The 13,489-nt window shown below is 47.2% G+C and overlaps 1 protein-coding gene across 3 annotated transcripts in view; it reads right to left on the reverse strand.

Annotated features, from left to right (window-relative positions):
* FHOD3 (formin homology 2 domain containing 3) overlaps positions 1–13,489 on the reverse strand; it is a 454,219-nt gene that overhangs the window by 54,296 nt on the left and 386,434 nt on the right. For all 3 annotated transcript variants that reach the window (XM_021686312.1, XM_021686311.1, XM_021686310.1), the window contains 2 exons: positions 10,265–10,543; positions 1,048–1,928 (listed from right to left, as the gene is read on the reverse strand). In XM_021686312.1, coding sequence (XP_021541987.1) covers positions 1,048–1,928; positions 10,265–10,543 — 1,160 coding nt within the window. The remainder of the gene's footprint in view (positions 1–1,047; positions 1,929–10,264; positions 10,544–13,489) is intronic.

The raw sequence follows: 13,489 nt of genomic DNA on the forward strand, positions 1-13,489 counted from the left end.
CTGCACTGGAAGAACAGAAAGGGGCGTGTGGGTGGCTCAGCACCACATGTCACCAGTCCTGGCAAAGTCAGGAGACAGACACACAGAGCGGGTGCCCAACCTCACTTTCCTCGATGTCATTTCCTAGAGAGGACAAAAGGTGGATCTACTTTCAGCTGAAGGACAGCACTGACAGGACATGATTTGCTTTGGTTGGATCCTAGCTGTTTGGATTTATAAGCAGGAGGAAGCTTTAATTCTGACGCGGGCGGATTCCTGAGGCTGGAATAGTTTAGATTCACATCCTTGCTGAGACTGGGTAGAAACTGACACCAGGGTAAAGGTCAATTCAGGAAGAGCAGCCCTACTCCTGCACCCCCTCCAGGCACTGACCCTGTCACCTGGCCCCTTGTCTGAAGGACACTCTTGTCCTGAGGATGCTGCACATACTTTGTGAATCAGAATTGGTACTTGACTGGCAGGTCGGGGATCCCAACTCAGGTAGCTTTATACTCACCCCAAATGCTGATAAATGGAACAACACACGGAGCTAAAACTAATTTATGGTAAGTTCTTGCAGGTAAGTCTTGCAGACTCTAAATTACCGTGTGCTTACAGCCGAGGTCCCAATTACTACTACCATCAACTATAATCAATCAAGGTAAGAGTAAATAGACCCATGGATAAAGTCCATGTGTTTGATAAATTTGCAAGATGACTTTCCTCCAGTTAATGTCAGCGTCTATGATTGGGCTATGCTAATGTTCCCTGGTGAATCGTTCTGTCTTTTCGGTTATTTGGTTCTTTGAAAGCTACTTTCCCTAATGGTGTTTGTAGGCTGCCGTCCATGGTAGCCAATCAAGGGTCCTGTACTCATGCAGCTTACCTCTAGCGTAGGGCACAGACTAATCTCTAAAAGGTCAGATTTTTATACCGTCCGCCTTTTTTTCCCCCACCACATAGCCAAAGCAGCACGAAGGGATTTTTAAATACAAGAGATCTCTCAGCCCTACTCAACAGCGGAAAGGAACTCTTTAAATCAAGAAACATTCGGGATGCTAGCCGTACCTTAGAGACGGACAGTTCCTTAGATTTAGACTCAAACAGGTGCTCCAGCCTGGAAGTGTCCACCTTGATGGGTTCCAGTTTTGACCACAGGAATTCTCTGCAGCGCCGGTTGTTCTTACATGGCCACTCGAACGGCCGCACTTCATTCCAGAAGAGACGGATGGTCTTCTTTTTCTTGGTGAATGCCGGCTGACCCCGGGGGACCTGGGGCCACCCTAAGCCCTGAGGAGCGTTGACTACTGGAGGAGGAGCCAATAAATTACCGGGGACTGGAGGGGGAGGTATGCTGTCCAGCAGGGGCGGTGGGGGCGGGGGTGGCAAACCCAGAAGGGGGGGGGGGGGGGGGGGCGGTGGCCCCGGGGCCTCCCTGGGACCCAGGTCCACGTCCAGGACGTCCACATCATCCTCCTCCCCCAGGTCGGTGAAATCCATGTCTTGGATTCTGAGCTCCCTCGGGTTGGCCATGAGCTGGTCCCAGATGTAGTCAGACTCCGTCTTCGGCTGTGCGGATGCTTTCTCTGGGACCTTGTCATTAGGCTCGGTGTCAGGGGAGACGGACCCTCTCCCTAGGTCCCCGCTGTTGAATTTCTCAGCAAAGGCTTTCACGCTGCCCCGATTGTCCAGACAGCCAACGTCCACCCTCCTGACGCTGTCATCCTGGGCCACAGAGTTGGCCTGCAGGGTGGATATCCTGCTAGCCAGGCTGGCCACCGCCTCTGCACACGGCTCAGTCCTCCCGTTCTCGCCCTCCCCCTTCTCCTCGTCATCCGTGGGCTTTCTGTTATGGGCATACAGCATGTCCAGCATGAACCGTTTGTTGGTGAGGATGTCGCCACACTGTTCATTTACACCGGCATCCTGAACACCCGCCGACCACAGACCTGAAAGCGTACAGGAGAGGAAAAAAACAAAGTGAGCAAGTGGCAGGTGCCTCAATCTCATGAGAAAGCAGTTAGGTAATAACGGAGGCCTTACACACAGAGTGACTTCAGAGAAGACACTGAAATAAAGCAATTTAAGAGGCAGGTGGTCACAGCTGACAGGATGCTCTTGACCAGGAAGAGACGTTGCATCAAAGTCTCAATGACTTGTTCCAAGGCCCAAGACTCTTGTAGGTAGGATACCACTCTTGGCTCCCACCCTGGCTCATGGGACTGTTTTCCTCACTCTTCCTGCCCACCCATGACAGTGGGTCAGGACCCACTGAGCTACAGATAACTAAGGGGCTTCTGTCCTAACTAGACACGGGGAGGCAAGGAAGATGCTCCCTCGCCCACCATAGGACAGGTGTCGGAAAGGCTGCGGAGTTATGTCTGTTTCCCCCCACACACTCTGCATCTGCATCAGTGCAGCTCAAATACCTGGGGAAACACACAAACCAAGTCACTGGTCATACCTTAAGTCCATGGGCACCAGTCTTCAGGAAACCCTTAATGCTGCCTGGCAGCCTCATCCACGACCTCTCCTGGGGGACTTTTCCCACCTCCCCTCTCTCCTCTAACCTTCCCACCATCTCATCTGCACACCAGCATAGCCTTGCTTCCTAGTTCAACAGCTTAACAGAATAAGTCAGAGGAGATCTTCCAGGGTCTCATCCAACCTCCCCCCGCCCCCGCCACCCGCACCTGAACACCAACCATGGCCTCCCTCCTGTGACTACCGATAAACCATCCCCTTCAGCAGAGTCAACCACTCCACATTTGCATCTGGAAGCCATTCCTGCGGTTCTCTGTCCTGCATTTCCCATGCTCCTCCCACTAGACCTTCCTGCTGGCATATAAACATGGTATAATTTCACCCATCTTAAAAAAAAAAAACAAAACTCAACTCCACTTAGCCCTCAGCTATAATCCAACTTTTCTCCTTCCCTTTAAAGTAAAGCTGCTTATCAGAGTTGTTTGTCTCACTGCTCCAGTTTTTCTTATTCTCTCTCTTGAACCCAGTCTAATGAAGTTTTTGCTCTCACCACCTTCCAAAGCTGCTCCTTCCCAGGTGGCCGAAGACTTTGGTGCTACACTAGACCCAGCAGCTCACTCCCTCCTTTACTTATATCCTTCAGGTGACTTCTAGGACACTGTACTCAGCTGGTTTGCTGCCTTTTCTCTGGCTGCTCTCTCTCAATCTCCTATGCCAGTTCCTCCTTATCTTTGCCCTTTAAATGTCCTTGGACCCCTTGTGTCCTTGTACACTTCCCATCTCATCCAGTCTTCTGGCTTTAGCTACCACCTCTGCCCTCATCCCCACCCCCTCTCCAAACCTGCTTCTCCTGCAGCCCTTTCCTATCTCAGACATGGCAACTTTCATCCATCCTGCTGTCAATTCCAAAAATCTCAGTCAATGGACTCCTCCTGTTCTTTCACGGGCACATCTAACACAGCAGGGTGTCCAGTTAGCTAAATCTTCAAGTCACATCCAGAATCCACCCACTTTTCTCATCACCTGCCCTGCCGTGGTCCTGGTCTGAGCCAGCATGGTTTCTTGCCTGCAACACTGCAGGGATGTCCCTTAGCTGGTCCCAACTTCCATGCACGTCCCTCGAGAATCAGTTCTTAACGCAATGCCATGTGTTAAAATGTCTGATCAGATCTTTCTGCTCAAAGACTTCTAATGCTGCCACATTTCACCAAGTAAAAAACCAGTGACTTTTCAATGTTCCCAAGCCTTGCATGAACCCACCTTAATTTTCTTGATGAACTGGACCTCTTTAGCTACAGTAGCTGCTTGACCTTCCTAGACCTCACCAGGCATGGTCTGGCCTCAGGACCTTTGCCCATCCCAGGACAAACGGCACCCATTTAACCACACAATCTGCTTCTCAACCTCCTTTTAGGTCTTTGCTCAAACGTATCTTCCCAGTGAAGTCCTCCCCAACCACCTTACTTAAAATTGTGCAGCACACCCTCCCTCTCCCCAGCGCCATTTATCGCCCTTTCTGGCATTCGTCACCAGAGCACTTATTACTGCCTCATTCTCCTTATTTATTTTATTGCTGCCTTTGTCCTACCACTGGAACAATTACAATTGTTAAAACGTCCTCTTCATTGGAATGTAAACTCTGTAAGAGCAGGAATTGGGGTTTCATTGTTGCTGTTGTTCACTGTTGTACTCCCAGCATCTAGGATGAATCAATGAATCAGTGAATGGTCAGGAATGTTATTCCTCTGAGTTTGCTTCCTAAGGGCCAGCAGGGCTGTTTGGCAGGCATTCAGGATGTGAGTTCCATCACATACCCAAGGCCTCTGTGGATATTTGTGTTGGGGGATGGCAGGGACCTAGGCCACGGACATGCGCATCAGTAGCTTTTGTTCCACCAAAGGAGAATGGTCCAATCAAACATGCTGGGAGGGACACTGGTCTCTCTCATGGCCCTGCCTTGATCTTAGAGGAGGCATTACTGGGGAGCACAAAGGTCCCCTGGTGCTCTGTTTCCGCTGTAGCTTTGTCCTCTGCTCAGCAGTGACCTAACCTCACCAAAGGACCAATACTCGAACAAGGAGCTCTTGAACCCTCTTGCAGGTTTCAAAGAATACACTTAGGAGACAACCACCATCAAAGAGGGAGGAGACAGCATTTGAGGACATGATGGGAAAATCTGGGTATCTGGAGTCCCTACAACTGGCCGGACAGTCCTGTAGACAGGAAGACTGCTTTGAGGTCAGGAGACTGCAACACATAAAGTGGAGAAGGAAAAAGAAAAGGACACAATCAGGTAATATTTTAAATGCTGGTTTTTGGGGCACCTGGGTGGCTCAGTCATTAAGTGGCTCTGTCTTCGGCTCAGGTCATGATCCCAGGGTCCTGGGATCAAGCCCCACATCGGACTCCCTGCTCAGAGGGAAGCCTGCTTCTCCCTCTCCCACTTCCCCTGCTTGTGTTCCCTCTTTCGCTGTCTCTCTGTGTATGTCAAATAAATAAATAAAATCTTAAAAAAAAAAAAAAAGTGCTGGTTTTCTCCCTTACTCTTTTTATTCACTTAGGCCTTCTTGGATCATTACGTAGTGTTGCTTCTTTATCTCTAGTAATTTCCTTTGCTCTGAAGTCTACTTTATCCGATATTAATATAGCCTCTCCTGCTCTCCTTTGATTAATGGTAGCATGGTATATCTTTTCCCAACTTTTAACTTTCCATCTACCTATACCCTTATGTTTAAAAGGATTCTTGTATACATGGCATCTAGTTGGGTTATATTTTTATCCACTCTGCAAATCTCCATCTTTTAATTTAAAGTGATTATTGGGGCACCTGGCTGGCTCAGTTGGTAGAGTATGTGACTCTCAATCTTGAGGTTGTGGATCCGAGCCCCATGTTAGGTACAGAAACTACTTTAAAAAAAAAAAATAAAGTATTACGTTAGGGCTTCAGTCTGCCTCTTTATTTTTTGTTTGTTCCCTTTGTTTTAGTTCCTGTTTCTCCTTTTTGGGTCACAGGTGGGTTACCTGAATATTTTTAGAATTTCAATTCGATTTTTACTGTTTTTGAGTACACTGCTTCATATAATTTTCTTAGCAGTTGCTCTAGGAATTATGATATAAACACTAACTTCTCTGTGTGCTGGTATTGATGTTCTACTACTTTGAAGCATAGAACCCTTAATTCCATTTAGATCATTTTACCCTCCCTACTTTAAAAACAGTATTGTCTTAAGTATTTCCTCTACATACTTGAGCACAACACATCACATTCTAATTCTTGCTTCCACCATCACATATGATTTAAGAAACTTATGAGGCAAAAGACAGTCTTTTTTATTTACTATTTTTACCTATTCCATTGTTCTGTTTTTTTCCCCCAAATTCCGAGCCTTCTTCTGTCATCATTCTCCCTCTGTTCAGAGAACATCCTCTGGCCATTCTTTAAGAATGGCCTGCTAGTGGGCGCCTGGGTGGCTCAGATGGTTAAGCGTCTGCCTTCAGCTCGGGTCATGATCTCAGGGTCCTGGGATCGAGTCCCGCATCGGGCTCCCTGCTCCTTGGGAGCCTGCTTCTCCCTCTGCCTTTCTCTCTCGCTCTGTCTCTCATGAATAAAAAAAAAAAAAAAAAATCTTAAAAAAAAAAAAAAAGAATGGCCTGCTAGTGACAAATTCTCCTGGTTTTTCTTTAACTGAGAATGTCCTCATTTTCTCTTCATTCTTAAAGGCTACTTTCACTGGATCCAGAATTCAGGGTTGATAATTCTAGTCTTTCAGCACTTGACAAATGCTGTGCCCCTTCCTGTTCACCTCCATGTTTCAGATGAAACATTTGAATTGGTGTTCTTCTATAGGTAACACATTTTTCTTCCTACTCCCTTTCAAGATTTTTTATTTTCGATCTTTAATTTTCAGAAGTTTGCTTATCATTTGTTTTGGTGTGAATTTCTCTGGATTTATCCCCATTAGTATTTGCTTAGCTTCTTAAATCTGGAGGTGTATGCTTTTTGCCAAATTTGGGAAATTTTCAGTCATTATTTCTTTAAGTATTTTTCCAGCCCTGCAGGCTTTCTCCTCTCCCTCTCAGACTCTGATGAAATGAATGTTAGTTCTGTTGATACAGTCTTACAGGTCCCTGAGGTTCTGTTCATTCTTTAGTCTATTTTCCCCTCTGTTATTCAGATTTGGTAATTTCTACTGATCTGTTTTCAACTGCAGATTATTTCCTTTATTGTCTCCAATCTACTACGGAGCCCAACAAGTATTTTATTTTGGTCATTGTATTTTTCAGTTCTATAATTTCTCTTTGGTTCTTTTTAATATCTTCTATCTCTGCTAAGATATTTCATTTCTTTCATGTGTTTCCTGAATGTTTGAACTGTTTACTGAAGCATTATCATGATGGGTGCTTTAAAATTATCTTGTCAGATAATTCCAACATCCAGCTGATCTCGGTGTTGGCATCTGTTGCTTGTCTTTTCCCATTCAGGTTGTGATTGCCCTAGTTCTTGATATGATAAGTGATTTTAGAGTGTGTCCTGGATATTTTGGGGATTACTTGCTAGACTTTGGATCACGTTTTCTCTTTCAGCAGGCGCTCACCCTGTTTAGTTGTGGTGTACAGGTCTTGGTGGGGGTAGATGTTCAGCTCCCTACTGGGTCCTACTGTCACCACCCCAGCAAGAGGGCTGACTCACCCTCACTGCAGATGGGCAGGGTGGGGGTGCAGCAGCCCCTTGACCCCACTGGCATCTTCCCAGTGAAAGTGGAACACTTACTCACATTGCCTGCAAGTGGAGGTGAAGGTTCACCTTCCCATTGGTCTCTACTGATTCTGGGTTGGGGAGAATAGATTGAAGCCTAGTTCTACCTCCAACCACATCATTCTACCTTTTTTATGCCAGGTGGGGATAGAGACTGAGCTCCCTGCTGGGCCCAGCTGGTGTCAGAGAAGGAGGGCAGGGGCAATGGAATGGTGGTAAGTCTCTCTCCTACTGGGTGAAGGTGTAAGCTCAGATCTCTAGAGGACCCCACTGACACTACCCCAATAGGGGAACTGGGATGCCACTTGCTTCTGCCCCATAGGGGATAGAATATCAGTTCTCCATTAGGCCAGAACTACCCCAGCAAGGAAATAAGAGAGCACTATTGGCTTCTATTGGGCAGGGGATAGAGGACTAGCTCCCTCCTGAGTCCCACTGACACCACAGAGTTGGAGGGAGGGGAGAATGGGAACTGTGTCACCCCTGTTTCCATGGACTGGAGGTTATAGAAGATCACTTCCTCTTTGGTCCCACTGAAACTACCAGATGGGGGAGCATTAGGAGAGTCGATTTTCCATTAGTAATTTTCTAGGGTAGGGCAATGTATTTATAGCCCAAAAGATTATCTGTTCTGTGAGGCAATCCTTTCCCCAATTCTTTGGCTATGGGAATAGGATTTACTTAGAGCTTCACTGCCATGTCATTAAAGTCCAAAGGTCCTTAGACAGTCTGCCTTCTTTCCAATCTTCAGAGTCCTCCTATGGTTGATTGTTGTGTTATGCCCAGGGTGTTCCTAGTTTAGTTGTAAGAGGAAGGAACTGGGAACAATAGAGCTGCTCCATCTTAGCCAGATGCCTCTTCATTCAATTATTCAGCAGTGGTTTTTTTGAGCCTCTACTATGTTCAGTCCTATAGCTAGGAAGTGAGGACTCACAATGAACAAGACAGACATCCCCATCCTCACAAAGCTTACATTCAGGTGGAGGTAACGGACAGTTATATAAGGCATTACAGCAAAGTGTAACAAATGCTACAATAAAACCTCTCACACTAACACCACGGAGCAGAACATACGAAACAAACAAAAAAAAAGCCACACAACCAGAATAAGTTGAGACTCTTTCAGGTCCTACAGATTCATTTCTGAGTAATGGATACAATCATTAGGATCATTATGATTGCTTTTGTGATTTGAGAACACTCTGAAAGGTAAGAGCTGCCTGACTTTACAGCTGCTGATGGTGCCTGGGAGCAGTGGATTTTCTAGGAACTAAGAAGCTACAACAAATAAACATGATCGCATCTTTTATTAGCCCCAGACTGAAGCAGAAAAAAAAAAATCACTGCAAAGCCCTAATTCCTGAGTCAATACTCTTGGACACCACCAGCTTTTGGTAGAAAGTCAATGGTTCTTCACTGGGAGTAGAGTCTCCATTTTTGGAAAGTTGCCCTTATTTGGAAAAATATTGGACAATCCTGATCCAAGAAAGTTCTGTTCCTTGGCTTCTTTTCACTAACCCAACTTGTTGATATGTTTTAGGCTTCCTAAACCTAGTGATGACGAATAATTCCTACAGCTATTTATAATAAAACATGATTTAAGACCAAACTGATCAAGAAGATTTACACGACCTGACCCCCTGCACTGTGACCCTAATCACATTAAATGTGAATACTAACAAGTACAATTTGGGAGACTAACTGCCATCTGACTTTAAAGAAAATTAAGTAAATATCAATATATGTACTACCTTCTAGCACATACATCTTCAACCAAACAGACACGAGATTTTCAATGCAATAATTACTAAGATGCAAACTAATAAAGTCTTTCAGTTCTTCAGTGCATCATAATGACCAGCAATATAAAGAATAAAACTTATTAATATGGCTGGTAAAAACTCAAATATCAACTAGGACTAAGACATTGATTGATAGGTCTCATGGCAGGCATTATAGCTCCATTCATTCATTCAATTTTCATTCACACATACATGCTTCAGAGACCATGTATTCTTAATCTGTGAGCTAATGAGCCATGCATGGGTCATGTCACCAGCTGGCAAGCCCTTGTGGAGCCTTCATGATGCACTTTGGGCCCAAGACATAGGCTCCTTGTGTGTGTATCAGCCTGTAGGTTAATGAAGTCTGGCTAGTAAGACATGCCTCCCCTGGTGGAGGGTGTTAGTTGAGAGAGGTGGCTGTCATCTCAACAGCATGCAAGTCGTGGGTAGGAAAACCAACCCTATGGTGTTGCATGTGAACCATAATTCAAATGATTATATGAATCCTTTACAATTCCTATAATCCTCTGTGGCACCCTCCCCGAGTCCCCAGTGAGGATTAACATTCCATTTGGTCTCTCATCATATAGTTGCCATGACACAGATGAACTGAATGAATATCAGCTATAATGCCAAAAGGATCTAATTTCATAAAGAAAAGCAGATACTTTCTAACAAAAGAGCAGCCCTGAGCAGACTGTAGAAAGTTACTTAAGTCATGTATATTCCACTAGAGTACATCAAACTGACTTCAGCACACTTTGAACTGCCACTTTCTAGAAGTACTCATTCAGTTCATTTTAACAAACAAATTGCTGTGGTCTGCAGTGTCCATCATAATGGCTTAGCACACTTCACTGAAGAAACTTCCGAGGGGGCAGATAGCAACATGACGTATGTCTCAATTTAACTCGGAAAAAAAGCTACATTTACTATTAAAAAGCAATTAGAAGGAAATGAGGAAGTTCTCTTTTGGGACTCATTCCTCAGGAAAAGTCCTTTGCTGTCCTCATTATCGGGCCCTTTCCCCACCTGTCAAAGTGATGGTATAACGGCATGGCACAGGGCATGGGGGCCACCGTCCCATGGGGCAGGAAGCTGAGGGCTGTCCACAGTGTGGCCATGCCCTTCACCTCCCGACACCAGGGGACACAGCCCAGTGAGTGAGCTGAGCCAGCAGGGTCATCTCATTGGCCAGCAAACCAAGTCCCCCACCCAGTGGTCCCTGGAACGTATTTACTGAGAAAAGGGGCTGTATTACCAGTTCCCCTGTCCCTGGAGAGCTTGTCCTCCTTCTCCTCCCTCTCTAACGTGCTGCTGGAGGATGAGATGCTGGAGGCAGAGCAGTTGTCCTTCTCGTTCACCTCCTCACTCTGCCTCTCTTTCTCACTGAGAGAGGCCCGCTCTTCCAGCTCTTGTTCCAGTGCTTGCTCCACTTCCTTCTCTGCTCCCACGCGGGCTGGCGCTACTTCCGGGCTAGCCTCATCCGTACCCTGCCCCGCCTCCGCCTCCGGTCCAGGCTCAGGATCCCCAGCACTCGCTGGTGGAGACAACAATGGAGATTATAATCACAACAGGAATTTCTCGGCAATGTCAAGTGAGGTGTGAAAGTAGACATGAGGTGGATTTCTCTCTGCTGCTTGTTGTGGGCAGATTTCTAAAGATGGCCCCCGGGATTCCCATCCCCTGGCCATTCAGCCAAACACTCCTCTAGACGCTGCTGGGAAGGGATCGGGCACTTAGAGCCACTTGACTCTAAGATGTGGAGATTATCTAGAGGGGCCCGATACAATCTGGTGAGACTTTTACAAGCACAGTGCTTTCTGGTTGGCCACAAAAAAACAAAGTCAGAGAGATTAGAAGCATGTGGCTTTAAAGATGGAGGAGTGATGTGACGGACATGGAATGTGAGTGGCCTCTAGGAGCTGAGAGTAATTCCTGGCCAACATAAAATAAAGAACAGGGACTTTGGGCTTGTGAGCCCAAGAAACTGACTTCTGCCAACAACCTAAATGAACCTGGAGGTGGATTCTTCCCAGGGCCTCCCAGTGAGAGACAGGCCAGCCACAGCCTTGAGCGAAGCGTCATCATACCCAGGGCTGAGCACCCAGTTATACCCTGCTGGACTTCTGACCTACGGAAACTGTGAGATAATGAATGGGTCTATTTTGAATCACTGTGGTAATTTGTTACGTGCCAGGAGCTGCCCTGTGTTTTATCGGTAGCCAAACCAATGAGGACTGTCGCCCTTTGCTTGAATTAGGTTTGCTCATAATTTGATTAGCCCATGATTTTGAAAGTTGTTCAGGAGAATCGCAGACAGCGGACTATTTGTAAACCTATCAAGATTGGAAATTTGATGCTCATAGCAAGGTCAAATGTTCATGCTCCCATGTGTGACTCCTCTACAGAACAGGAAAATGGCATAGTATGGCTTTGCGTGGTTTTACTGAGCAAAATTCTCAGCTGTGCACTGTATATGGTTAGCAAAATGATTGAGAATACAGAAAATTCTGAGCGAACTGCCACATGTGAAGGCCAGAGGGAGACAGGTCACTCCTGAGAGAGTGATCCTCAGGCCTGGACAAAACCACATTGCTGGACTCATGGCAGTGTGCCCCAAGAGCGTGTGCTCAAGCCCTAGGCATATGCTATGCAAATACAGAAATTCAGCAGGATCTGCATGGGGCAGGAACTATAGGAGACCTGCCCAGACCCCAGGAGGACAAGCAGATCAAGGTGCTCCCTCTGTGGAGGCAACCTGCTGGCTCAGGTGAGTGGGGATGGCTGGCAATGGAATTGGCAGTAGAGGCCCTCCAGCAGGCCAGGCAGTGCCATTCCTACGGGAGAGGAGAGCTCAGGCCTCAATGGGCAGGGAGCCCAGCTGCCCTCAGCTTCCCAGCCAGAAGTCATTCTGCCAGGACTCCCGGGGTCCAATTCGCCCACCCCTCATCTTCTCTCAGGCTGCCTTCCTCTAAGAAAGAGGGAATTGGGGAAGGCGCAACGTCAGCTTCTCCTTATGTCCTTGGGTAACTTCCAACCACCAAAGGAAGAATGACTCCTCCAGGAGAGTCTCTCCAGTGCCCGTCAGGTAGGAACTGAGTGTAGAGGTCAGAGACCCTCTCCCTTCCACCTGCCTGTGGCTTCATGACAGTTGTATATCTTCTAGTCTAGTAAAGGAACCTGCTTCCCTGGGAGACAGGAGGAAGGCAGGCCGTGGCAGCTGTCTACTGGCTGCCCCTGCTGGGTGTCCCCAAGAACTGGTGATATGAGGACAAAGTTTCTAGGCCGAGATGTGCTGCTTGGCAGTAGCAGGAGGAAACCGAAGGACGTACAACCGTGAGCCCACATATCTAAGCGTGGTACTGTCCGACACTGTTCCTCAAAAGCAAAGACTGAGCTGAGCACAGGGAAAGAGTGAATACATCCTTGAGAAAAATTCCCCTTGGTATCAGAGGAATTTTTATGGTGATTTCTTCTTCATCTGATAATAAAATATTTAGCAAGGAGCTACAAACACTCCTTCATTTACGAGCAGGGCGGAAGCACCGTGTTACCAATACCACGGTCATCCGTTGGTTGACAGAAGGCATATGTCCTTGCGCACATTTACTGCAGAATAGCCACATCAAAACGAAAATGTGTTTCCAACAGTCTAGCATGTGGCAGGCATTTGAGTTTTAATTGGTGAGCATCTGGCGAACACTGCCTGGGGTGCCTCCATGGGGCTTTATCACTGACAGGGAGATGGGTGCAGTGGGTTGCCATAAGCCTGTGTCTACTCTCCATCCCCAGGAGACTAGGCACACGAAGTAGGAAAGACCCATGATTTGGTGGCGGTGTGACTTCAGCCCACGCGCACGCCACCATCATGTTTCCTTCCATGGAAGCAGCAACTTTGGCCCCTGATGAGCAGGGGCAGTCTGGACAGGTGTGGTAACGGACATGCACATGCTAGAGAGCCACGCATTCTTGTGGCTAAAACACTAAGCAATTTCACCCCCCGCCCCCATACTGGGGCCTCACTTCGTGGAGTCATTTCTGTGTGTGATCCGACCACCGGGTGGTTTCTCTGTGTCATTACTGCTGGGGAGGTAGCCATCTCCAAAAGCGCCTCCTGACCAGAATGCAGACTCAGCATCACGAGGCCTGACTGCAAATCTGTGGCACGTGAGGTTGTCCTAGCGATGGACAAATAATACTCACACACATTCGAGTCAAGCAAAACCAGTGAAGCTAGAGAGCGACGGTGTGAAAGCAAACACATATCGCTGCTCCTTCCTGACAAATACCTGTCCCACACACGCCAGGCGGCACACTTGTCACTGACAGAACACACATCCCGGCTTTCAGAGGGCTCGCTCCTTGGCTAGGGAAACGGGACGTAAAAACCCATCAACGGGGATCACGGTGGTATGTAGCCAGGCACCCAAGAGAAGGCACTGGATAACAAGTGACAGGGGTCCCCTGGAAGGAGCAGCCGGGA

Source organism: Neomonachus schauinslandi, chromosome 14, assembly GCF_002201575.2.
Source record: "Neomonachus schauinslandi chromosome 14, ASM220157v2, whole genome shotgun sequence".
Lineage (NCBI taxonomy): Eukaryota > Metazoa > Chordata > Mammalia > Carnivora > Phocidae > Neomonachus > Neomonachus schauinslandi.